Source organism: Medicago truncatula, chromosome 1, assembly GCF_003473485.1.
Source record: "Medicago truncatula cultivar Jemalong A17 chromosome 1, MtrunA17r5.0-ANR, whole genome shotgun sequence".
Lineage (NCBI taxonomy): Eukaryota > Viridiplantae > Streptophyta > Magnoliopsida > Fabales > Fabaceae > Medicago > Medicago truncatula.
The window spans coordinates 44153062-44180991 of record NC_053042.1 but is presented as its reverse complement, the minus strand read 5'-3'; the positions used below and the strand labels follow the sequence as shown (position 1 = coordinate 44180991).

The 27930-nt window shown below is 31.9% G+C and overlaps 5 protein-coding genes across 5 annotated transcripts; 4 read left to right on the top strand and 1 right to left on the bottom strand.

The window, feature by feature from the left end:
- Positions 1–949: 949 nt before the first annotated feature.
- On the top strand, positions 950–2597 carry LOC11408469 (probable glutathione S-transferase). Its single transcript, XM_003591591.4, has 2 exons — positions 950–1410; positions 1941–2597. Exons 1-2 carry the CDS (start codon positions 1105–1107, stop codon positions 2298–2300), a joined length of 666 nt encoding a protein of 221 aa, XP_003591639.1. The 5' UTR covers positions 950–1104; the 3' UTR covers positions 2301–2597.
- Positions 2598–6237: 3640 nt separating this feature from the next.
- LOC11416259 (probable glutathione S-transferase) lies at positions 6238–7626 on the top strand. The gene is made up of 2 exons (XM_003591590.4): positions 6238–6594; positions 7213–7626. Exons 1-2 carry the CDS (start codon positions 6286–6288, stop codon positions 7579–7581), a joined length of 678 nt encoding a protein of 225 aa, XP_003591638.2. The 5' UTR covers positions 6238–6285; the 3' UTR covers positions 7582–7626.
- A 5740-nt stretch (positions 7627–13366) lies between these two features.
- Positions 13367–15251, top strand: LOC11422349 (probable glutathione S-transferase). Its single transcript, XM_003591589.4, has 2 exons — positions 13367–13723; positions 14652–15251. The coding sequence occupies exons 1-2, from the start codon at positions 13397–13399 to the stop codon at positions 15012–15014; spliced, it is 690 nt and encodes a 229-aa protein (XP_003591637.2). The 5' UTR covers positions 13367–13396; the 3' UTR covers positions 15015–15251.
- Positions 15252–18599: 3348 nt separating this feature from the next.
- LOC11409080 (probable glutathione S-transferase) lies at positions 18600–19829 on the top strand. Its single transcript, XM_003591588.4, has 2 exons — positions 18600–18938; positions 19134–19829. Exons 1-2 carry the CDS (start codon positions 18630–18632, stop codon positions 19500–19502), a joined length of 678 nt encoding a protein of 225 aa, XP_003591636.2. The 5' UTR covers positions 18600–18629; the 3' UTR covers positions 19503–19829.
- A 217-nt stretch (positions 19830–20046) lies between these two features.
- Positions 20047–27753, bottom strand: LOC11411746 (uncharacterized). Its single transcript, XM_003591587.4, has 7 exons — positions 27451–27753; positions 27230–27328; positions 25664–25798; positions 25441–25530; positions 23661–23810; positions 21562–23153; positions 20047–21210 (listed from the first exon to the last, which is right to left on the bottom strand). The coding sequence occupies exons 1-7, from the start codon at positions 27511–27513 to the stop codon at positions 20247–20249; spliced, it is 3093 nt and encodes a 1030-aa protein (XP_003591635.3). The 5' UTR covers positions 27514–27753; the 3' UTR covers positions 20047–20246.
- Positions 27754–27930: the final 177 nt, after the last annotated feature.

The window sequence follows — 27930 nt, the reverse complement described above, 5'->3', positions numbered from 1 at the left end:
ACGTCTTTATGGCAAATGAAATTTGAAACCAATATATGATGGTGTGTTCCTGGTTAATAAGAAAATGATTCACACCGTTAACTGAACAATCTGCAGCAGAGTCTAATCGTCAAAGCAACTGGTCCTCATTATAAACCTGCAGAGTAACCATTTGTTGTAAAATTATAAAGATCAAAATGTAAATTGGTTTTAAAATCTCTTCCCAACCATTGTGAAACTAACCAATGTAATTAAAATGCCTCCTCTCTCTTTTGAACCAAATATAGGTAACTAAAATTCTATCTTCCCTCTGTTCAACCAAACTTAATCTTACACAATAGTTAGCTTTGTAGAAATTACTAAAATCCCTAGCCGACCAAATGCAAAATTCGAGTTCACAAAATTGGCCCCCCTTTCTTCGATGTACATACCTTACCGCAGCTTGTCTTGAGTGATACAACAAAAGATTACTGAATATCATTACTTAATTTATCCATGATAAATGTGTTACTTTTATTAAATTGTCCTTTTTGTGTAAATGAATTCAATGATAATTTTTCATATTTTAAGATAATTGGTAGTATTAATAAGGGTAAAGTTGAAAAAATAATAATAAATGCATATATAAATTTGTAGATAGTCTTACATTAAGGACAAATATTTTTTCTAAAAGTAGTCTATAATTGTAGGCAGAAGAAGTAATAAACAAATACTCCATTAATCAATACTATTTTGAGTATCTACGCATGTTGTGTGATGCTTTTCTATACGATGCCTGCTTTTCATGTTAAGATGTGGGGTGTTATCTAGGTTTAGACATAGTTCTAAAGGGAGAAATATCACTCATCTTAGTGATGCAAGCACTTACGACACCGATTCTGAATATACAAAATAAACAATTGTGTTGAAGACCATGCCCCCACTCCCATAAAACAAAAATATGCTTAATGCCACGACATTAATTTGTCGTCGAATCCACCAAGCCACGTGCTATCTCGTGCAGTTTCTGGGTACATATTGTCTTGTCTTACACCAGCATTTTTTCTTTCTTTCATTCTTTGGTGAATAACGTTGTATAGTATAAAAGGGGTTCATGTCAGTTTAGGATAACACAAGTTTAGCAGAATGACGGTGAAACTACATGGATTTTGGTATAGTCCTTTTACTTTAAGGGTTGTATGGACCTTAAATTTGAAGGGTATACCATATGAGAACATAGAGGAATATCGCTTCAATAAAAGTCCTCTGCTTCTTCAATATAACCCAATATACAAGAAGACTCCAGTGCTAATTCATGATGGAAAACCAATATGTGAGTCCATGATCATTGTTGAATACATTGATGAGATATGGCCACACAACTCATTGCTTCCTGCTGATCCTTATGATAGAGCTCAAGCCCGATTTTGGGTTAAATATGTCGATGAATTGGTACATATTTCCAACACTTAATCATCATATTTGTATTTATTTATTTTTACTTTTAATCTTTTCACAATACATTTTCTGCTCATTTTATATGCAAATTAATCATTTATATTTAAAAATATTTACACCATTCACTCAACTTTCATTCCTAGTAAACTTTTATTGTCATTGTGTACAAGATCATTGAATGATATACTACTAAGAATTAAGAATGTTTCACTCTAATTTTAATAATCACTATGATGTAATTTAGATGTCATCTTGATTATTTGAAGATGTAATTTAACTTGATGAATGGTTAGTTAAAACTTTTGGTTCAATAGTGTTAACGTTTCTAAACATAAATAACCAACTTTAACACGAAAAACAAAAATGACATTTTCAAATCTTTAAATTGAGTTAAATGGTGCATGGTGTAGTGTAGTTTTGCCTATTCATTTTACCTTGTTTCTTATAAACATTCACCTTATATGTTCTAACGATACAATCTTCTTGATTCAAACTAATAACAACATTAAAATCAATCCTTGAAGATTTCGGCAATTGAACCGTTCCTCAATAGCATAAGTGGTGAAGAGCGAGAAAAGGCTAGAGAAAATTTATGGGAGCGACTCAAAGTTATTGAGGATTGGTGTTTGGATGATAAGAAGAAATTATATGGGGGAGACACCATTAACATTGTAGACATAGCTCTTGGATCTTTTGTCAAATTTATTGAGATTCAAGAAGATATGTTTGAAGTGAAGGTCTTGCAAAGTGAGAGGTTCCCTCGCTTACATTTATGGTTTAATAATTTTAAAGATGTTCCAGTCATAAAAGGAAACACCCCTGGTCAAGAGAAGTTGGTGGCTTTTGGAAAGTGCCTTATTGAAAAAATATTGGTATCTTTTTGAGAAAATTATGGCTTCTATGAATTGATGTACAAAGCATTTGGGGTAATCTATCTGAGTCATGTGTATTACTTTATTTTAATAATAGTTGCTTTGTGTTGTCTTTTTGCAACAATAATTAAAGTTTAAAATGATTCATGTCTTTTACTACTTGAGTCGGTAGAATCAAAATGAATAACAAAACTCTCCCACAAAAGAGGAAATCTATAAAACTATATTTGTACTCAATTTCTGATTAAGAGAGAAGGCATTTGTTATCTTCTCATACAAATGTATTTGACACACGATATTACTTCATAAGTCTAAAATTTTAATATATACACAATTTATATATCTTTTTGAATGGGTGTGTTGTATACACCTTTAGATAATGAGAAAAAAATGAGTAATGTGATAGATTTAATAAATTGATGATAAGAAGAGAGAGATACATATAAAATATGATGTGTTGAATAGATGTAAGAAAATAAATGGTGGCTAAATATCATTTTTGCTTTTATATGATTTACAAATCATAATAATGTTTTAGCATTTACTTTAGTTTTAAAACTACTCTTTCTTTTTTAGTGTTGTTGTTAATTACTTCACACATGTATGCCAATAAACAACTTTGACAATTGATATTTTAAAGGGAAATGTTAACTAATACTCCCTCCGTTTTTAAATATAAACAAATTTTACTTTATAGATTCATTTAATTAATGATGTATGTGGTTTATAACATGGACTACATACATCATTAATTGAATGAACCTAAAATGTAAAATTTGTTTATATTTAGAAACGGAGGGAGTACCCCCGAGGCACTAATTAAGGACCTTAAATCGTAAACTTTTATGAAAGTTAGTGTAATTGGTGCATTGAAAATTGAAAAGTTTGATATTTTTTTTAAAAAAATTACTTAATTTAGAATACTTAAAGAGTGTCTCGAGGGCAATCGTTAACAAGGTAACAACGTTCAATTAAAAATTACTATTGTTTTTAATAATTATATATCTAATGTTTTACCTCTCACCAACAATATATTTGAATAAAGCACAATTCTTTTTTCAGTAAAAGTATACATACATATATATATATATATATATATATATATATATATATATATATATATATATATATATATAATATTAAGAATTAACTGATATCTATGTTAAACATATCCTTAAAATACATGTTTAAATCATGTTCCAAAGATAAAAAATCACTCGTATTAACTAATAAGAACATATAAATTTGCACATATTAAAAGTCGGCCTATCCAAAAAAATTATTTCTAACTCCGCCACTGCCAACAATTACAAAAAGAAAGTTGATAATTTAAAAATATTTATCGAGACAATTTGAACATCTTATACGCAAATATTTTCGTTATATATTAATGAAAAAACATGATAATAGTAGATTATGTGAATAGTACACATGTCCAAAAAACAACACTCAAAAAGAAATATGGAAAGTGTATTAAAATGTCATCGAGTAATAATATTTATAAGTTCCTATCTATAGGAATTATGAAATTTCTACTTAACAACAACAATTTAAAACAGAATGTGTAAATTGGGGGATTCCTAAGACATAATTTGATTCACAACTAAATAATTACAGATAAAAGAACGATCAGATAATGTTCGATTTACTTCTCTTTCGCTAATTGGTAACTGTGTCCAAAGCCTACAACTGCTTACTTAATTTCAAGAGGCTTTAACAAAATAGTTAAGACCAATGTCTTGAATCATAACTCTCATCGCCGATCACATCCCTCTAATGTTTGTCACAAAGGTGGTAGTATAATATTTTTAAAGCTATTACATATCAAACAATTAATATTATATCAAAGTCTCAAAAGTTAGAGTTAATAGTCATTCACGACCTCGATTGATTTATAAACATTCGTAAACGCATAAAAACATTAATATCAAATATTAACCGAATAAAACTTAGCAATTTAATTGTATTCATATGTACTCAATGGATTATGGTTGAAGTAACTATAGAGATGATTTTCTACATGACTAACCTAAAAAAGTAGCTACTCTACTCATAATAAAACTAAACATAAACATAACTTATGAAGAGTATTACTTGAATATATGATCACCATATAATGAATCATTGTCTCTGGGATATTTTTGGCTACTCGAATCATTTTCCTCAGCTTCCGGTTGTAATAAAAAAAGTGTTTTTGGATGAAAAGGTTGCATCTATTTATAGGTGCGCGGTCACCACAATTTATTGAAATGATAATGCGCAGTGCGCAAAACCTTGCGTGCATTGCGCATAAAGACGTAATTGGATCCTATAATTTTCTGTATTCCTTGTCTCATTTCTCCTCACTGAAACGTCCCTGGTGAATATACCCCAAAAGATCACTTGATACATCATTTCGTGAACCTTCATTTGAATTATTACAAAACTCAACTAAAATATACAAAAACTTGTTAAAATGAATGTAAGACAACTTCTAAGATAGATTAATTAATACTTGATATGACGAAGTGTCATCATGTTTGTATAGAGAAATTAGAAATCTACAATATTATTAATGATAAATAGTAAGAGATTAAATAAGAATGTTTGTTGTGTATACGGGACCAAAATATTCTATATAAGTGACATTACAGATAAACTTATGTGATTGGAAGTATTGAGCTTAAAAACCATTGATATAAAAATTAGTCAGTTTAAATGTATTTTTTTCGTCCCCATAGTTTTAGAAAAAAATAATAAAGTTTTGGTCTTCATTTATTATTTAGAAAAATAATAATAAAACTCAGTTTTTTAATCCTCTAGATGATTTTTTTTTCTTCTTTCATCTCATTCAAAATTATAAAAAACTCAATAGTAAAAAAAAAATAAAAAAAAAAATCCTAATTTGTAAAAAATAAGATGGAGAGTTTATGAATGAATATGTTACATCATAAAAAATATCCAAAAACGAGATGAGTGATCAAAATTTAAAAGAAGAAAAAAAGTTATATTGCAAGACCAAAAATCAGGTTTTTAAAATGGGGAGATCAATCGTTTATTTTTATTTTTTTAAATGAGGGATAAAAAATGCATTTACGCCAAAAAAGTATCGGATCTTTAAAAATATTGGTGTAAAAAGTATCAGGATCTAACATATAAAAAATCTATTTATTCATTTGTTAAACATTGATTACAACTTTGGAGGTCTCGCTGGTTCAGTTTGTAAAGCATTGATTACAACTTTGTTTTCTTCCAAAAGATGCCAAGTGCATCCACTTATGTTAGGGAATCATGTGTCATCAACTCGATGGTTAAGAAATGGAGGCTTTGTATCTTGGGCTGTAATTTCGTGATCAATACTTGAGGCAGTTTGCGTAAAGTTAGAGTAGATATCATCTCCATTTTCTAAAATAAATGACAATATCCATTATTATAGTTTTGATGTATAAATATGTAATTAAAACTATAATAATGGATATTGACATTTATTTTAAGAAATAAAAAGGATCTTAACTCACCAAGTCATCCAAACTCCCGAGCAACAATTCTACTCACTATCTTGAGTATCCACGCATGTTAGATTTGAACGTCTGATGCTTTTCTCAGGGATGCTCTTCAAGTTAAAATGTGCGGTGTTACCTACATGTAGACATAAATATCATTCGGTACTCACCTTAGACATGTTACTTAATGAATACAAAAAATAATAATGCTTCTTATAAAAAAGAAACAATAATAATGCTGGTGAGGCAGAAAAAGAAACAATTGTTTGGAAGGAATCTTCTTATAAGGACAGAATTGTCACGACATTAATTTGTCATCCAGGACAGATTTTAAAATTGGTTGGTACATATTGTCGTATACTATAGCACTGTTTTTTCCCTCTTATTTTGGTGAATAACATTGATGTTTATGTATGTATTTGGTTTTGCTAACGAGTGTTCTCATATGACTCTTTGATTGATCACGACATATAAAAGGGGTTACTGTTGGATTGGGAAAACACAAGCTTAGGAGAATGGCAGAGGTGAAACTACATGGATTTTGGTATAGTCCTTTTACTTTAAGGGTTGTATGGACCCTAAATTTGAAAGGTATACCATATGAGAACATAGAGGAAGATCGTTTCAATAAGAGCTCTCAACTTCTTCACTATAACCCCGTACGCAAGAATACTCCAGTGCTGATTCACGATGAAAAACCAATATGTGAGTCTATGATCATTGTTGAATACATTGATGAGATATGGCCACACAACTCATTGCTTCCTTCTCATCCCTATGACAAAGCTCAAGCCCGATTTTGGGTTAAATATGTTGATGGCATGGTAAATTTTTCAAAACTTAATCAGCATATTTGTATATTTTTTTTTTACTTTTCATTTCAAGCCTTTCCATCGTGATCATTTGATTATAGGAAAAACTAAACTAAAGGCACTTTAACTTGGTCAAATTAGTTTTTTCAAAAGAAAAACTTAGTCAAATTACCCATTTATCTCTACTAATTGTTTACATCTTTGACTAAACTTTCATTCTTAGTCCATTCTTGTTGTCATTGTGTAATCGTATACTATTAAGAATTAAGAACGTTTCACACTCAACACTAAAATAAGACTCTCTTTTGACTGCAAGATGACAATTTTAGATAAAATTTAAAAATGATCATGCTAACTTTGATGAATTAGATATTTCAATGGTTAGTATATGATGTAATTTAAATATTATCTTGATGAATTGAAGATATAATTTACCTTGATGAATGGTTAAATAAAATTTTGATAACAAACATAGGTTAAAAGTAGTTTGGTCTAATATTGTTGATATATTTTTATACATAAATGACCAACTTGATACAAAGGGAAAAAAATGACATTTTCAAAACTTATATGCTCTAATGATACCATCATGATTCAAACTAACAACTCTATTTTGATCAATAATTCAAGATTTCGGCAATTGAGGCATTCCGCCATAGCATAAGTTGTGAAGAGCGAGAGAAGGCTAAAGAGAATTTATGGGCGAGACTCAGGGTTGTTGAGGATCAGTGTTTGGATGATCAGAAGAAATTCTATGGGGGAGACACCATTAGCATTGTAGACATAACTCTTGGATCTTTTGTGAAATTTATTGAAGTTCAGGAAGATATATTTGGAGAGAAAATCTTGCAAAGTGAAAGGTTCCCTCGATTGCATTTATGGTTTAATAATTTCAAGGATTTTCCAGTCATCAAAGAAAACACCCCTGATCAAGAGAAGTTGGTGGCTTTTCATAATCTTCTAATTAAAAAAATCAAGGCAATCAAGACATCTTCTTGAGAAAATCATGGCTTGATTGTCGTGTGTATTTCTTGATGTTAATAAAATATGCTTTATGTTTCAAGGATTTCATTTCTTTTAATATTGTTGTATGTGTCTTAAAATCTCATCAAGCAATTGTGAAATCTCGAGAGACCAATATATGGTATGTGTGCACTTTCTTAAACATAAGTTTGCAGTATTTGAGTCTTTCAAGATGTGGAAAGCCATAGTAGAAAATGAGACAGGGTTGAAGAATAAAAAACATAGAACCGACAATGGTGGTTAATTTGAATACATCATATTTAACAAGTTTTGCTATGAGCACAAGATCTTAAAAGGTAAACCTTGTTAGAGATATTTTATAGACTGGAACTTAAACCCAGCTTCAACTCAATTATTGGTTAATGTTGTTATTATGAAACAATAGAAAATTGAAATGATTCTTCATTATCAACAAAAATGAGAGAGTTACAATCAGTATATATAGGTAAACTAAATGTACTACACTAATCTAGTTGTACTACACAATAGCTGAAAGTACAATCTAATAGTATAGGTGAGGTTGCTTGCATTGCAAGTTATCAATCTCTAAGTGTTATTATTCTCATCTGTGTGCTTAGTGTCTAATAGCCCCCCACAAGTTGGAGGGTGATATATGTCTATCATCTCCAACTTGGACAATAGATTGTTGAATGGTTGAGGAAGAAGAGCTTTAGTGAAGAAGTTAACAATTTGCTCTTTGGAGGAGATTGGCAGAAATTTGAGAATGTTGGCCTGAAGTTTTTCACGTATAATATGGCAATCAATCTCTAAGTGTTTTGTGCGTTCATGAAACACAGGATTAGCAGCTATATGAAGTGCACTTTGATTGTCACAGTATATGACTGGAGTTTTGGTGCATTTAATCTTCAAATCATGAAGGACATAGAGAATCCATTGCAGTTGACATGATGCAGCTGTCAGTGCTCTATATTCTGCTTCAGAGGAAGACTTGTTGACAATCAATTGTTTCTTTGTCATCCATGAAATGAGTGAGTTGCCTAAGAAGAAACACTGACCAGAGATGGATCTTCTGGTATCCCAGCAACCTTCCCAGTCTGCATCTGAAAAGCCTTGTAATTGAAGGTGAGCATCTCTAGGGAAGAAGATACCTCGTTCAGGAGAACCTTTCAAGTATCTTAATACTCTTGTAGCAGCAGTGAAATGAGTTTGAGTAGGATTGCTGAGGAATTGACTCAGCTGCCGAGTAATGAAAGTAATATCTAGCCTGGTGGTGTTGACGTACAGTAATCTACCAATCAATCTCCTATAAGCAGGTATATCAGTATAAGGATCTGAACCATCATTGTGAAGTTTGATAATAGGGTCAGAAGGTGTACTAATAGGCTTAGAGTTGAGGAATCCTGAATCTTCAAGGAGATCTAAGCAATATTTTCTCTGACAAAGAGAAATTCCAGATGAAGAGTGAGCAACTTCAATACCAAGAAAGTATTTCAGAATGCCCAAATCTTTAATTTAAAAAGTATTATCAAGAATCTGCTTGATTGAAGTGAATTCCTCTAAAGAGTTCCCAGCCAAGATCACATCATCAACATAAAACAGCAAAATAGTGAATGAAGATGAAGTGGTTTTAAGAAAGAGTGAATGGTCTGAGGAAGCCTGTTTGTAATCATGGAGAAGTAGTAATGAGGTTAATTTCTCATACCATTTCCTGCTTGATTGTTTCAATCCATAAAGTGACTTGTTCAATTTACACACTTGATTGGGATTAGAATGTGAAACACCAGGAGGGATAATCATGTAAACATCTTCTTGTAAGTCTCCATGCAGAAATGCATTATTGACATCAAGTTGATGAAGATGCCAGTTATGCATAGATGCCAAAGCAAGAACAATTTTGACTGTGGTGAGCTTGGCAACAGGAGAATATGTTTCAAAATAGTCCAAACCTTCAATTTGGTTATATCCCTTGGCAACCAATCTAGCCTTATATTTTTCTATGGAGCCATTAGCATGATGTTTCACTTTGTAAATCCACCTGCAGCCTATGGGTGGAAGATCAAAAATCTTCCAAGTACTAGTTTTAGTCAAGGCATTAATCTCGTCTTGCATAGCTTTCTTCAAACAATCATGCTTGTTTGCCTCAGTGAAGGTTTTGGGCTCAGTATATGTATGAAGGGACATAGCAAAACAGGAATGAGAATAAGAAATATTAGCATATGACAATGAGGAACAAAAGAACTGGGAACAAAAGACTGAGAATCTTTATTTATGGAAATATTACAATGAGGAACATGAGAAACAGAAGAATTAAAAGCAAAAGCTGAAGGAGAAATCCTCAATTTGTATAAACCACCATAAGGATCAGCCAAACCAATCATCTTGTTAGTAAACAGATCCTGTATAATGCATTTGTCAGATAAAAACTTGACATAACAATTCAAACTACTGATAATTTTGGCAATTGAAATCAGATTAACTTTAAAATGTGGAGAATATAAGACATTTGTGATATGAAAATGTGGAGAAAATACAACAGTGCCATCATGGTGTATAGTAACAGTGGTTTTATTAGGTAAATGAACAAGAACATGTTTGATAGGATGATAAGAGGTAAAATAGTGTAATGATGAACAAATGTGCTCATTAGCACCAGAGTCAAGTAACCAATCATGGGATGAATAAGATAAAGCACACGAAAATATAGTGGATATACCTGAGGGAGGAGTAGAAGTATGAGGTACAAATGAAGAAGGGAAACTTGTAGCAGAAGTAATATGGTTGGAAGTAGGTGGAGAAGAGGTAGGGCCTGAAGCAAGCAATTGTGATTGTTGAAGAAGAGATACAAGATGATTGTAATGTTCTTGAGTCAAACCAGTAATAGGAGGATTGTCAATTGCAGAATTCACAGGCTGAATATCTGCAGTACCAGAAGAAGAAGCATTTGTGGCATTTGCTGAAGAAGTGGATTTGTATGAATTAGGACATCCATGCTGTTGATAGCAAAATTCCACAGTGTGGTTTGTACGTTTGCAGAATGTACAAAATCTAGAATTATTCTTTGAGCCAGCAAAAGATTTACCATGTCCATATTGCTTCTTAGAATCAGTAGCATTAAGAAGAATGCTAGAATCTTCTGATACAGAAGGAAGAGAAAGTGTGCAATTGTTACTCTCTTCTTGTACAACCAATGAATATACCTTGTTGATAGAAGGTAAAGGATCTAGAAGGAGAACTTGAGATTTAATCACATTGAAATTATCATTCAATCCAGTCAGAAATTGAATCACTTGATCCTCCATATGATGTGCTCTTGCAGATCTCACAGCTTCACACCGGCATGGAAAAGGACAAGTGCAATTAGGCATTGGGCGATGAGAGTTAAGCTCTTCCCATAAAATTTTCATCTCAGTGAAATATTCCAAAACAGTTTTAGATCCTTGCTTCAAATTGTTGATGGAAGAACATAAAGAAGCTATGCGAATTCTATCAACCTTTGCAAAGTGTTCTTTGAGTTCTTCCCAAACGTCAATGGCGTGCTCATGAAAAACTAAAGTTTGAGCAATTTGAGGAGAAACGGAGTTAATCAACCACGAGTGAATAAGATGCAGCGTTTCGTGCATCACGATTCAAATCTTCAAGATCAGGTATAGGCACATAACCATTGATAAAAACAAGCTTATTTTTCGCGCCAAGTGCACGTTGCATCGATCTACTCCAAGCTAAGTAATTTGATCCAGTGAGAAGTGGAGTAACAACAACGGAGTTTGGACCTTCGCTAGGATGAACGTAGAACACTGAATCGGTGTTCTGCTGAGTATTTTGATTACGCACCATTGTTGAAGATGAAAAGCTCAAGATAATGAAGAAAACAAGAAGAAAACAGAGTAATCAATGGTGAATTTGCAGAAAATGCAAGAAATTCAACCAGAAAACAAGAAGAAAATAGAGTAATCAATGGTGAATTTGCAGAAAATGCAAGAAATTCAACCAGAAAAGAGAAGAAGACGATGAATTGCAGCGGAAAAGAGAAGAGAAAAACGGTTAGGATCAGAACTACTCTCAAAGAGAGTGCTCTGATACCATATTATGAAACAATAGAAAACTGAAATGATTCTTCATTATCAACAAATGAGAGAGTTACAATCAGTATATATAGGCAAACTAAATGTACTACACTAATCTAGTTGTACTACACAATAGCTGAAAGTGCAATCTAATAGTATAGGTGAGATTGCTTGCATTGCAAGTTATCAATCTCTAAGTGTTATTTTTCTCATCTCGGTGCTTAGTGTGTAATAGTTGTCTTTGACAATTGACATTCTAACTATCTAGGAACTTAGTGGTTATATCCACAATCGCATAGAAACTTCTTGCCAAAGTTTTCGAGTGGTTATTTCCATACCTTACTCATTACTAAGGCAAGATAGCTACAATTTGATAAGTGAAATCTCAGTGAAGTTGAAGCAACATCGAAAAGTTCATTATTAGTGTTTGTGCAAACAACGAATCGACTTAATTTCCATTGGTGATTGCAATCTACTCCATCCTTCCTAAATTATACGACGTTTTGGTGCTTTTTCACACATATTAAAAACTGTATTAATTTAGTAAGATAAAAACATATTATAAATTATTTTACAAAATTGTCCTTATTAAATGGTATGAAAAAAATAAATAAAAGAATTGAAAAAAGATAGAGTAATAAATAATTAATGTTATAATAAAAAAAAAAAACATTAATGTTTCATTGTTTTATAAAACGACTTAATTTAGGATGGAGAGAGTACATTGTATCTCATCAAAACATTTCTTGAAGCACTTCTGGAGAATAACAACTTTGTTGTTGTTTCTATTATGAGCAAGGATAGTCATTGTTCAATTAACGACCTTGAATCTTAGGGATGAAATCCGAAACAAGAAAAAAAATTGTTGATTCTACAAGTGTGAATCTCAAAAGAAAACATTCTTTTAAATTTTATGCATTCAATTAATTGAAAATTTAAAAATTAAATTTAATGTACCAATTCCAACAAAGTATTTCTACATTTAATTTATAGGGCACATGATAGCTCTTAATTCATTAACGTTGTCCTTTAAAAGCACAAGATGAACTCGAATAAAACAATTTTTAATCAAACTTTATTTATTTTTTGATCAACTTTAAATTATCATATCTATTTCTCATAAGAGCCAAATAGCTAACACAAAAAGTTTACACCATCACCGATGTCAAATTTTTTGTCAAAATGTCTATAAATTAAATGTTTTTCGCAATTATGTTGAAAACGGCGAATAAAACAATTCTATCATATTATCCAAAAAAAAATGAAAGAAAAAATAAACAATTCTATCATGTACACAATCTTTTTCATCCGTTTTTTTCTTTCTAATACAATATTTTTCCCGTTAGTGATGCAAGCACTTACGACACCAATTTATTTTTTAGGGGATACGACACACACAACATTATTATTACCAAAAAGTTAATAAGGTTTAATATATAAAACCAAGGGTTGGTTTGGTGGTCATGAATATTGACTTAAGACCAACATGATATATATATTAAAAAAATGCCAACAACATGCATTTTATAGAAAAAATTCGTCATATTTTGTTTTCTTTTCACAATTTTGTCTTTTCTCATCTTAATTAAATCCACAACTTCATATTCAAATTGTTATATTTGTTAATGATAGCGATGGATTGGAGTAAAAAATCAAAGCGATAGTAACACGTATTCTATTTTACTTTTTAATTTGAATAGTTGACCAAGCCAAATGGCTCCATGGATGACCCTATTAAAAAGGGTTAGTGTTTCATTTAGGAAAACATGCACAGGCTAATTAAGATGGCAGAGATAAAACTACATGGATCTTGGTATAGTCCTTTCACTTTAAGGGTGGTATGGACCCTAAATCTGAAGGGTATACCGTATGATAGTATAGAAGAAGATCACTTCAATAGGACTCCTCAACTTCTTCAATATAACCCAATACACAAAAAAACTCCAGTGCTGGTTCATGATGGAAAACCCATATGTGAGTCCATGATTATTGTTGAATACATTGATGAGATATGGCCACAAAATTCATTGCTTCCTGCTGATCCTTATGCTAGAGCTCAAGCCCGATTTTGGGTTAAATATATTGATGATATGGTAACAAATTTCAAAACCTAATCATCATATTTGTATACTTTTTTTTATTTTTTATTTCTAGCCTTTTCATCGTGATCATGAAACTGCACTTGCACAATACATGTTCCACTCGTTTTCTAGGCAAATCTACCCATAAGTCATTTAACTTAATTTAAAGTTCCAAACAAATCATTTTTCTTTTTCCATATCAAATTAGTCATTTATCTTTAAAAATACTTACACTAGTGACTTAACTTTCATTCTTATTCCACTTATTTACCATTGTCTACATGGTCTTTGAATATATACTATTAAGAATGTTCCACACTCAACACTAAAATTGGACTCTAGTTGATAACAAGATCACAATCTTGGATAAAAAATTAAAATATATCATGCTAATTTTGATATTGTAGTAGCCGTTATGATGTATTTTAGATGTTGTATTGATAAAATGAAGATGTAATTAATCTCTTTGAATGGTTTCGTAAAAGTTTTGATAACATACATATATCAAAAATGAAGTTTGGTTAAATACCAATGAAGTTTTTGAACATAAATGACCAGCTTGACATGGAAAAAAACATATAAACGACCTTTTTAAACCTTTAGACTGAGTTGCTAAAAAAAAAACTTTAAATTGAGTTAAAGGATTCATGTTGTAGTTTTGCCTATTTATAACTATATTCAAGACCAATCAAGAGTAAGACTTCTAAAACCTTCATTTTAAGCACAAACAAAAAGTTATTTTTCATTAGATTTAATAAACAAAAAGGTCTCATATGCACAAAAAAAATCTCATATATTAAAATTTGTTTTACCTCTCCCTTACTATAGAAAATCATTGGACTATAACAAATATATTTTACCTGCTTCAAAAAAAAAAACTTTATATTTTACCTTCTATCTTGATTCAAACTAACAATAATATTGGGATCAATACTTGAAGTTTTCGGCAATTCGGGCGTTCCATCGAAGCATAATTAAAGGTGAAGAACGAGAAAAGTCCAGGGAGAATTTATCGGAGCGACTCAAAGTTGTTGAGGACCAGTGCTTGGATGATCATAATAAGTTCTATGGGGGAGAAACCATTAACATTGTAGACATAGCTCTTGGATCCTTTGTCAAATTTATTGAGGTTCAAGAAGATATGTTTGAAGTGAAGATCTTAAAAAGTGAGAGATTCCCCCGTTTGCATTTATGGTTTAATAATTTCAAGGATGTTCCAATCATCAAAGAAAACACCCCTGAGCAAGAGAAGTTTGTGGCTTATGTAAGGCCTCTAATTGAAAAAATAATGGCATCTTCTTAAGAAAACTATGACTTTTATGAATTTATATGTGAAACATGAAAAATTCTAATATGAAGCGTCCACCATAAATTAATACTTAATAAAATTTTAAAACACCAACGACGACGTATGTCGTCTCATGATAAAGTATTTGTATCTTCGTGGGTCATCTTGTAATGTGTATTTTTTATGTTAATAATAGCTGCTTTAACTTTAAACAAGTTTAATAGTAGCTTTAACTTGTCCTTCTACATTTAATTATCAAATTAAAAAAAATTATTTATTCATTTATCAATTATCTGGTTGAACAACAGTTTAGGTCACGACTTAGAAGTCTTGTCGATTCGTTTTTCGGTTCAAATTTTGAATCTTAGATTACAACATAAAATTTTACCAAAAGATGCTAAATGCATCCACTTATATTAAGGAATTATGTGTCATCACTCATCACATTGGTAGTGTTAAGAAATGGAGGTCTTACCTATTAGGCTGCAAACTCGTGATCCATACAGATCAACACAGTTTGCGAACTCATGACCCAAGTAATCCAAACTCCGGAGCAATAAATCTAATTGACCAAGTTATTGGGGTACTCTCATAAGATCATCTATAAATCTGGGGTTCAAAAAATCGAGTGGCCGATACTTTGTCTCGTGTTCATGAACAGCCACAATGCCTTGCATTACTATGCCCCAATGGGACTTCCTCTAATAACTCAAAAGATAACATTAAAAATGATGTTGAGGTCCAACCGTGGCACACAAATGGATACCGGTTTAAATGTGTTGGAGTGGGTCTGGATTCATTATACTCCCTCCGTTTTTAAATATAAACAAATTTTACTTTTTAGATTCATTCAATTAATGATGTATGTAGTTCATGTTATAAACCACATATTGTACATCATTAATTGAATGAACCTATAAAGTAAAATTTGCTTATATTTAAAAACGGAGGAAGTGCATCCTTAATACTAGTCAAGTCCAAGTGGCTGAATGACATTTTCTGAATGAGAAATGATATTTGAACAACACTTTTTTTCATAATTTTTGTGATAATTTTCTCTCTCATACTCACATTATGATTTTACTTATTCTCTCTATTGTTTTGTAAAATTTTGGTTATATCAAAAGTTATCATCTAAATAGATGTTCAAATAACATAACTCTTTTTGAATAGATCAAAAAGAAGAATTTTTACAACCTTACCTAGTCACCATGGAATAAATCTAGAGCCATCCTTTTGTAACTCACCTATGTGTGTTTGGTTTAGAGTTTTAAATCCACGGCAGCTGGAAAAACCACATCCTAATACAGTGTTTAGTGGTGGAATGAGAAACTAGAAATTCCAACTTCACAATAAACGTGCATTTAACCCTTCCAACCGGCAGTACCTTACCGTTAATGCTAGACCTTATCCGTAGAATTTACGGGCGAAGATCCTCTCCATTTGGCAAAATAAATGGAGTTTTGCAAATTGGAGAGATAGACACAAAAATAGATGGTGGGTCCCACCACTAAGTGGGTTCCACCATCATTAGTTATATTTTACTTTTTTTCAAGATTTTATGTGTCTTTTATCTCTCCAAATTAAAGAAATGAAGAAACACATAAATGAAGAGGATCTTAACCCAAAATTTACCTAAGTTGTAGCATTATTCTCACTACATGCAATGAACAAAAGACATGGATAAAGGCAAGAAATCATTTGAGTAAACCTAGAGTAACAAAGTTGGCTCCAATTACAGAGTAATTTAATTCTCTTTTTAATCTTATTTCTATTGCACAATTCTTTTTTTTTTTTGTTGTTGGTAGATACTATTGCACAATTCTACTGGAAAACATCTTAACAAGTCAACATTAATTTGACTCATCTAAAAGTAAAATTAATGATACGCACGCTTAAGTTTCTATACGGACTACACTCAGATACATATTTACACTTTAATTGAAAACGATAAATCAAACAATATCAAGTTAACAAATACTCTAAAGATATTGCTTAAAAAATCCATAAAGGAATATTTTATCTTAAAAATATAAGTTTAAATTGGTCAAAATAATAAATATATGATTTTCTATACAACATATACATTTTTTTATTTCTTTAATTTTTATTTTTTGATAAGACCTTTTTTTTTTAAACAATACCGTGGAGGGCCTAATATCCCTCCCTTAAAACCAATACTACCATAAAAGATTTTTTTTTTTTTTTATAGAAAATGCTAACAAATGTTCTTAGATCATCTTCAATATAGAATCATTTATTTAATAAGGACTTCAGCTAATTAAGAACTCCCGTTTCATGAAGAAAAAAGTGAGTACTTATTAATTACCGACAACTATATAAGAACTCTCTCTTTAGCAAGTGACGGATCTCACGATTAAAATAGGAAATAAAATATATAAAAGTTGGCTTCACCATCTCAAATTCATGTGATTATTTATCTTTTCAATTTCTTTTTATTTATTTTCTAACTGCACATGTTAAAATACATATTAGTGCACCTATTTAAGGACTATTTTTAGTTTAATACCATTGAAGTTATTGAATTCTTAATAGTTATTTTTATTTAAAAATTATAAATAAATGACATCTACACGTAGAACTCATTTAAAGATCCTGTACTTTACTACCAATGCAAGATGCTCTTAAATACTAGTTAAAAAGTCTAAAAATAAATTTTGTTTAGAGAATAGTGCATTCAATACTATATTTAAAATCAAAAAATAATTTTGTCTTTATAGAATTTAAAATTATTTTCATTTTGAAATTCTTAACAAATGTCATTATGACATTCGTTAGCATGTCCCATATTACTACTATCATAAAGGACAAACTCACGTACACCGAATAGTGCGTACACATGCGTATTTATCTGTTAGTGATGCAAGCACTTACAACACCGATTCTGAATATACAAAAAATAATGCTTGTTTTCTTTTTACTCAATAAATAATAATATAGTGTTGCATCCAGAAGCCTTAGTTCAACTAGAAAAATGCCGAAATTGTTAGGCGGATGTTATGATCGGAGTTCGAACCCCGATACCTTCATTTGTGTGTGTGAATTTATAATGGTTTTGTAATTTCGTCTATCTATAAAAAAAAAATAGTGTTGCCAAAAAAAAAAAATAATGCTGACGGGAAAAAAAAGAAACATTTGTGTGGAAGACCATGCACCCATTAAAACATTGACGAAGATTGAAGGAAATCTTCTTATAAGGTTTTTTATATTTATAAAGAGAAATTAAGCAAATAAAGGACATATCGATTATTTCTTTTTCTATTAAATAACTTTAATTTTTTTTTTTTAGAGAATTAAATAATTTAATGTCTTTTTAATATAATGATAAGTAGATAGTTTTTTTTAACTATTTTATTCATAAATCCGTCCCAAAAAAATTATAAAAATAAAATAAAAAATGCAACGTCATATGGTGCTTGTTAAGTCTGACTATTAATTTGTTAGGGATAGCAATACAGAACGTCAAAAAAAAAAAAAATATAGCAATACAAATTCTATTTTGTTTTGAATTTGACTAGTTGACAAGGCCAAATAACTCCATGGGTCATGGGTGGATCACCATCTATAAAAGGACTGGTGTGGGTTTAGGATAACACAGCACAAGCTAGGATGGCAGAGGTGAAACTACACGGATTTTGGTATAGTCCTTATACTTTGAGGGTAGTATGGACCTTGAATCTAAAGGGTATACCATATGAGAACATAGAGGAAGATCGTTTCAATAAAAGTCCTCTGCTTCTTCAATATAACCCAATACACAAGAAGACTCCAGTGTTGGTTCATGATGGAAAACCCATATGCGAGTCAATGATCATTGTTGAATACATTGATGAGATATGGCCACAAAACACATTGCTTCCTGCTGATCCTTATGATAGAGCTCAAGCCCGATTTTGGGTTAAATATGTCGATGAATTGGTACAACTTCTCAACACTTAATCATCATATTTATACTTTTTTTTTTTTTTTTTTTTTTTAACTTTTAGTTTTCTACCATTTCCATCGTGATCATAAACCAATTGCACTTTCCCTTGTGTCTTATAAACATTACCTAATATGTTCTAACCATCTCATCTTGGTTATGACTAACAATATTTGGATCAATATTTACAGATTTCGGTAATTGCAGCATTCCTCCATAGCAAAGTTGGTGAAGAGCGTGAAAAGGCCAGAGAAAATTTATGGGAGCGACTCAGAGTTATTGAGGATCAGTGTTTGGATGATCGGAAGACATTTTATGGGGGAGACACCATTAACATTGTAGACATAGCTCTTGGATCTTTTATCAAATTTATTGAGGTTCAGGAAGATATGTTTAAAGTGAAGATCTTGCAAAGTGAGAGATTTCCCCGATTGCATTTATGGTTTAATAATTTTAAGGATGCTCCCGTCATCAAAGAAAACACCCCTGACCAAGAGAAGTTGGTGGCCTTTCTTAATCCTCTAATTGAAAAAATCAAGGCAGTCAAGGCATCTTCTTGAGAAAATTATGGCTTTTATGAATTTGGTATACAAAGCATTTGTATCTTCATGGGTCATCTTGTCATGTGCATTTCTTGATGTTACTAATAGCTTGCTTAATGTTGTCTTTGTACGTCAATAATCAGAGTTTAAAATGATTTCACTTCTTTCAATGTTGAAAGTAAGGACCAAACGTCTAATAAAGTAAAAGTTTAGTTGATTACTATCTTATTTTTAGTACTTGATTGCTACCTTATAAGCGGAAATAAGAAAACCACTGATGATTGCTACCTTGTAATTTCATCAGAGATGTTGAAAGTTTAAATATTACCTTTTTTCTATGATGTACGAATCATGATGTTTTAGCATTTGTTTTAGTTTCAAAACCACTGATGATTTAAAATTTCAATGTCTAATTGATGTACTTTTCCATTTATAACCTTAATTGAAGAGAGAAATAAGAAATCTGCAATAAAATTAATGACAAAAACTAGGAAGAGGTTAAATAAGAATGTTATAGTCCAAATATATATTTATTTATTATTTTTTAATATGTGCAATGAACTTAAAAACATCAAAAGTTTAGGAATGGCGGGAGTAGTTGCTACATAAATGCTAAATAAATCTCTACAATATATTTTTTGATGTATCAGAATCAATACAAGAGGGAATTAAATTTTACTGAACATCTGGCACTTCAGTATCATACAGTATACTAGTTGATATATTAGATTTCTTTACTTTAAAACATACATCAAAGGGTAATCAACCTCGCAAATTGCTCTGAATAGGAGATAAACATACCTCGCCACTCCCAGCCAATTCCTCGAAGTGAGTAATTGCATCTTCAAGTCGAGAAAACTGAGCAGAATACTTGACATGCAGTTCATTGGTTTCAAACTGATTAAGCTGCCACTCTGAAAGACCGTCACCAATAATCTTCAAACCGTTTTTCAGCAATTCCACTCCTTTGCTAATTCCTGCTGGAAGTTTCCTTTTTTTATTTGTTTGGTTCATGTCATCAACTTCCATGCTATTTAATTGGTTCTTGTCATCAATTTCCATGTTCTCACATCCATCTCTCCTTTCAGCATTGACTGAAATGTTATGGATCATCTGCTTAAGCATAAGACCTTCTCGTCGTAGCAGCTCAAGCTGTTCAGGACTTGGTGCAACTGTTAGAAGAGCATTTTGCTTATTAAGAAATTCTCTAAGCTCAGCATAAAATCTCTCCTTAGTTGTCTCTGTTCCTGAAATTATATCATATGAAAGTGCTGCATCTGGTGGAAGAAATCTCCATAGCTGACAGCAAGTTGTGTGAGCAGCAAAATATCCAAATGCAGTTAATGCTAAATGTGTGAATGCCCAGTGTCGCTCTGTCAAGATCAAGTGAAATAATTCCCATGCAGCACGACTTTTTGCATCACCATCGTCACTTTCTGAAAATTCCATGTGAACAAGTCCAGTGAGGAACTGAGCCAAATGTGGTTTGCATTTGTACAAAAGGACTGGAGGCTCAGTGATAAAGATATTTTCAATCTGTATTATGGCCTGTTCAATATCATTCGATTTGTATAGATGTTCCAGATATGAAATGATCACTAGAATTTCACCAAAAAGCCGAAGAGAATGGTCCTTTATTTCTTTGTCAACAGTACTTTTGTAGTTAGAACTAATTGAAACCAAAAACTTTATGGCCCTTGCATCAATCTCAGGTAGTCTTTCCTTGCTGCATAAAATGGGAACACTATTCTTAAGGTTGGAATCAGAATGATAATTCTGGTTCAGTGAAGGGATATAAAAAATCAGGTTAAAATGAATGAAATCCAAGTCCAAAATTAAAACATATGCATGTGGGAGGGAGATCAAACTCGATGCTGATTTTTGCTTCCAAGATTTAGGAGTCTTTGATATAAAGAAGCAGAATAAATTTATGACAAACTGATCATAAGAATTGTGTGAGGATGCTGTAAGAAGACTACGATTAACAATGACAAAGTGATCAACAGTAATTAATAGGAAATAAAATTATATATATAAATAGGCATATAATAATGGATATAACAACCAAATTACTTACATTGATTGCAAAGAAGATTGCAAAGAAGCAGAGAGAATAAAAACTGGAATGCCAAACAAACTGGAGGAGCATGCCGTCAATGAAGCTTCATTAAAGTTGTCGATGAAGTCAAAATAATCAGATATAATTGTTTGAATGGAAGTTTTTCTGAACTCATCAGACAGCAAATCAAGCGAAAACCCTTCAATGAACAGAGCCAAACACAATATTTGTGACAAGTGTGATCTCCGATCACCAACAATTGACATAAACACCTCTTCAACCACTGATTTTTCACAACAGGTTAGAAGCAAGCAAAATGATCTTGTCAATTTCCTGAAGGAAGAATGAGGAAGGAAAACTGAGTCGGAGGATCCCAACAGCTTAAGTAATGAACATAGTTTGCTAATTATGTTGTTTGCCATTTGTGTTTCAGCATATTGCAGTACAAAGCACCAGCATTGCATCACAATCTCCCAACAAAGGAAGTGAGGATGAAAGAAGTTCTCAAGTAAGAAGGACTGCAACTCACTCCAAGCTGTACTTGAAGAGATCACTATCATGAAGGTTTTGAATGCTTGCAAGAGGAGAGTAAACATAGGCTGCCACACCAGTTCAGCTGTTTTTCCAGAGCCAGATAATGATGGAAGTTGCAAAACAAGCATACAAGAATATACATCTTCCTCAACTAAAACATCCAAAAACCAATTAAGCTTCTGAGTGATCGCTACTTTCACATCCTCATCAAGCTTGAGAGAATATTTAAGGAAGTTAATAAACAAAACAACTCGGCCAAGCATTAGTACTCTTGATCGGCTTATGTCTTCACAGCTACTTAAAAATATTTTGTTAACCAATGTAAAGTTACAAGCAGCTAATGTTGGACAATCAAGGCCAGAATGAGAATCTTCATTAACAAATAGCCATTCCATTACCTCAAGCTTCTGTTCCAGTTTTAGTTTATCAGATATTAGCAAAGACAACACCAAATCCAAGGTTGTTTCCTCCAATAGCTCCGCTATCACTGCTGATGCATTTTTCAGAAGATTTTCATTATTTGCTAAAATCCAAAATGAAGTGATAGTGAGAATGCAATGTGCGATCTCCCTGTACACCGTGTAGGTCTGATGAGGATACAGTGAGCATATTTTAACTGCATTGATCAGGTAAAATTTCACTGGCACAAATATCCTTTTAGCTTCAGTTACAGAAATAGTTTCATTCAGTGATGATGACCAAACCTCAGCAGCACATTTCAAAGGCTCGGCTATTAATACAAGCAAAGATACCACTATATTTGCTATATCCACTTCTGTAAGATGCCCCCCACCAATTTGAAGCAAAGAAACAACACCTTTCCAGGAGATACTAAGAATATTGACTAAACTGCCACCATCATTCGCAGCAAGAACACCAATTTGAGACAGCTTTTCTATTGTGTATTTTGTTATGTTGATAGCATGGACAACATGAATAGGTTTGTCAAACCTTGACTGTTTTTCATCACAAGCCTCCCAGTTTATTAATTCAGAACGCACCTTGCATAGCTTTACAACAACATCAATGACCGTGTGTGTGGCCTTTAATATCTCTGATCCAAATGATTGAATTTTCTGCTTAGGATAAAAAAAGAACCATGCTTAGCAACACATACAAAATCTTGCAGTGTAAATATGAAATGAATGGGAGAAATTTCATCATTGGCACATTTGTTTTACTCTTGCTACCTAGCATTAACTATCACACGACTAAAAATAATGAAATGATAAATTTAAACATTCAAGGACTTAATTGGAATCCGGAAGACCACAGGTCTCAAAATATCAGTGGTACCTCAAAGGACTGATAAATCACTGGGGTTCAATTTTGATTCTCAATTGATGTTTTGGTACATCTCTACTCAGTCATGTATCCACAAACAGGTTTGATATTTAAGCGGTTATCAAAGTCGGACACTTCAAATAATGTGGAAAATAGAAATACATGATTTAGAGATGATGTAACCAAAAAGGAAAAATATCTTACAGTAGATAAAAATTAAATCCTAGATCATATAATGACAATAATAAAAATTATGTCCTCCAATTGTCAAGTTTCATACACAGGAAGAAAAATATTACCTTGGCTTCAGATATAGAATCTTTAGTTAGATTTAACACTTCTATAGTGAAAATTTCAACATTGTTCATCAATTCCTTGTTACTAATATCGGTGAATTTCAACAAGGCTGAAAAAGTTGATGCTGAAAATCTTAGGATCTCCAAAAGAAGCTGCAGGACATAAATATAAATGATTCAGGTAAAATATGATGTCACTAAAATCAATGTTTAGCCCAACAAACACGCAGGTTCCTGAATGACCTTTGCAAAACTCTCAAATCAATGGCCACCATTTAACAAACCATCCCACATTAGAAAATTTGTCGACACTTTGGACCATTCTATTCATATTTGCTGAGATTAGAGGGATTTTAGATAAGTTAGAAGTGATGAGAAAGAATAATGATTTTAAATTGTGATTGACTGATTGTGGTTTGATATAAGAGACCAAGCACTATCCATTATTATTTGTAGTAAAACTACACCCCAGATCCTTATTAAATACGGAAAAAATATTAAGTGTGAAGAAATATGGGAATTAACCATAAGAGATAATCCAATATATTCTAAATTACTGAGATAGAACCCAAATATTATGAGACATTTTTCATATATTCTAAAACTTCTGCTCAAGCTGAAGCTTTAAGCTTGTTACAAATAGATCTTTAAAGAAAAATTAATATAGGCTCCACAAAACATGGCTAGAAAGACAACTCAAGAATGTTGGAGATGTTCGAAACATGAGTAATGCTCGGAAGACAACTCAGCAAATCAATAGGAATGATCATCAACCCAGTGAGCTGGCTGGAATGTTGCACAGCATAACCAAGGAAGGAGACTCACCAACAGACTGAGATGATCATCAATGGAAATTTCCTAGCAAGAAATCATACACAGCAAGAAAATTTAGGATGTCCGGAAAAATTTGAAGCTGAAGCTGACGCGCATTACGACCATGGATAAATAATCATGACATGACTCGTTGTATGAGTAATGTATACTAGCTTTAGTTTTAGCTTGGGTTAGCTGCTCTAAAGAGCATGAAAGTGCCTCGTAAACACTAAAGAATTAGTTCTTGAAGTGCCAAATAAGCACTGTTTGTAGTACCTATTTTTAAAGTCAGATACAGAGGGTGTATGTTAGCGTTTAAGTGAGTGAAGGTTGGTAGTTGTATAATTTCTTGTGATATGAATCTACATATTCAGAATTCGGAATTCAGAATAGAGAATATTCAAAAATATAATTTCCCTTTTCTCTGAGTTTGCAAGCTAATACTTATGAGTTATTGCTTCATAAGTTAGATAGAAGAAAACAGCATTGGTATAATTTAAAATGGGAGGCAACAGGAATCACAGCTAACTCATCACTTAAATGAAATAACCGAGTCATAATACAAATATTAACTTTTGAGCATATTGCAGTACTGAATGATTAAAAGAAATCATACAAAAAATAAAAATAATAGGGAAGCATGATACAAACATTATCATCTCGTTTCCTATATACATAAGGCATATAGAATATAACTTCATTTACATTTGTCCAGCAAAGGTATATGATATCTTAAGTTCATTTTCATTTACTTAGAATATATCATAATCAACAAGTGTTTTTTAACGTCTAAGACGAGAGAATATTTATGTCAAATCACTAATCAAGAGGAAAATATACAATAATGATTGAGAGTAAATGTGGAAATACAAATAAATACATATATGACCAAGTAAAAGCTTTTGTGTGTGAATAAGAACCGTTCAAGGACAATTTGAGATCTCAGTCCATACAAAGAAAAAACTCCTACCTGGTAAAATACAGAGCTGTGTTCATCTTCCTGAGATTCTTCTGTCGACAAAAGAGTCATTTGTAGATGTTTGCCAGACCATATACTAGCCTAATTAACAATATTGTGTAATCAGAAATCAGAAAGAATATATATTCCTGAAAAGGTTAGGAGATATAAAAGTTTGTTGAAGTATGTATATGAATAAATAGAAAGTAAAAACAACACACAAGTAAAGAAATACCTTGACTCCAAGAATGAGAGTTTGCAGTAAACAGCTAGGTAGGTTAAAATCTATGTTTTTTAAGGCGACCTGTAGAATACTTCTGTTTAGCATGCATTGGGTAACATCCAAACATGTGAAAGTTTCCCAATAGGTCGAGCTTGCAGTTAAGGTGGAAGCAACAATGCAAACAGGTAGTAGAGTACTGAAATAGGATACAAGTACCATTGTTTAATAATTCGGCACTTACTTATCATTAAACTTAAACCAGTTTTGTCAATTGCCGAAGTGGAAAATAGAGATTTCAGATTTGTCCAAATTCCAATACGCAAGACGGCAACAGTGTCATGGCACCGCTATAGCTGCTATTTCACAATATTTTATACTTAATTGCATATCACGGAACAGTAGCAATTTGATCAAATTCTGCTCTCCAATAGTGCTACAGCGCCGTTTTTTAACAACACTTAAACAAACATCAATCTAAGATTTATATATTGATTGGTTTCCATGCAATATTACCATTCCAAGCCTGAGCCCCGATGACAACCATCAATAATGTCAGCCTTACTTACTTAGGATTAGTAGGAAGGAAATTAAAACTGACAGCTAACAAATTTGTGCTAATTCGTTTCAGACTAATCTTGAAGATCAAAAGATTGACTCAGTGTATCATAATTCAAGTCAAGTTGTGCCAAATCTTGCAAATAGATATCATATGAACGGTATATGTTGTTCTTATGTGTACACACCAATTACTAAACATGGTCATCTCACTGCTCGACTATCTTGGATGAGTGTGCATCACACACCTACATGTGCACACGTGCATGCGCGAATTCAGAAAGGCCAACACAATTGTCCTTGATTAAGACCTTGATTTAGAAATTTACAATTATGCATAAACAATAAGATTGCATACAAATTTACAATTATGTATAAACTAAACACTCTTGGTTTGATGACTCTGTAGTCGCGTAGGTTACTTTCAGAGTAAATTATTTTGAATGAGTTAATTCTACAGTAATTAATTACTTACTAAATATGTTCGGAATTCCGTCGAAAACTTACATTTGACTCTGAGCATTTTATTACCAAGCATACATTTAGAGTTTCTTATGCGTAAACTAAACGCCAAAGTACAAAATTAGTTTAATGGTAATAACAATAAAATCAGTTTTATTTGGCAGTGCTGAGCAAAATTACTTTGACGTGCAAAATAACAAAAAAATAAAAAGTATATACAAAAATTTTGTTTGACATATTGTGTAAAATAAGTATGAAGCCTTGACATGTGGACATCGGTAAAATTTTGAGAAAATGGCATAATTCAATATAATCGCATGTGCTGGGTGTCGGACACCGGGACATGCTTTCACTCATAAGTGTCAGTGCCACAAGTTGACTAAGCAGCAAAAAATGTGTGAACTGAAAATATTATTAACTAAAGAATTTAATAATAACTAAGCTTAATGATAAATTAATCAGAATCCCAATAATTGATTAATTGAAAAAATTAATCTAACAATCATCAATAATCAGTGACATAGAACATAACAAACATTGAAGAAGATGAAGAAAGGATACTACAAGGCAATTCATGACGGAAGCATGATCGGATTCTGAAGCTTCTTTCAAGCTTAAATTTCCTAGATCAGTAAACAATTGAACACGATCTTCAACAACCTGCAACGAAAATGAAAGAAAAACGAAGTGGAAATTTTAGCGCGAAACCCTAAAATTCGTGAAGAGAATGAAAAGGTAGTTGACGAGTAGAAAAATTGAAGCGAGAAATGGAAGTAACTTGCCTCGGAGGATTTAACGGCGGCGAGTATACGGTGGATATCGGCGCCGGAGTTTCCTTCCGCCATTTTTTCACTGTTTGTTATCTTCGTTTTCTCTTTTTTCTTTTTTGATATTTATATTTCGATTTTTGAATTGCTTTGTTGTTTTCTCGTTTGGTTCCGTGCTTTTCCCGCTCTTTTCTCAACGCAAAATTGGTCCGATCAGGTCGACCCGAGTCAATTCAATGTGAACTCTGAACAAATTTAGTTGATTCATGTTCGATTGATACTCATTCACCCCCTAATATCGAATTACACCTCCTGTCAGCTTTGAGAAAAATACACCTATCTCCCCTTAAAAAATAATCCCTAATCTCATATTAATTTTTAAAAGATAAATGATATTTGAATATCGACAATTTTCTCTCTCATACTCACATTACTTTTTACTTTATCTCTCTATTGCTTTGGTTTTCGTGCAAATACCAACTTTTTCTTTATAAA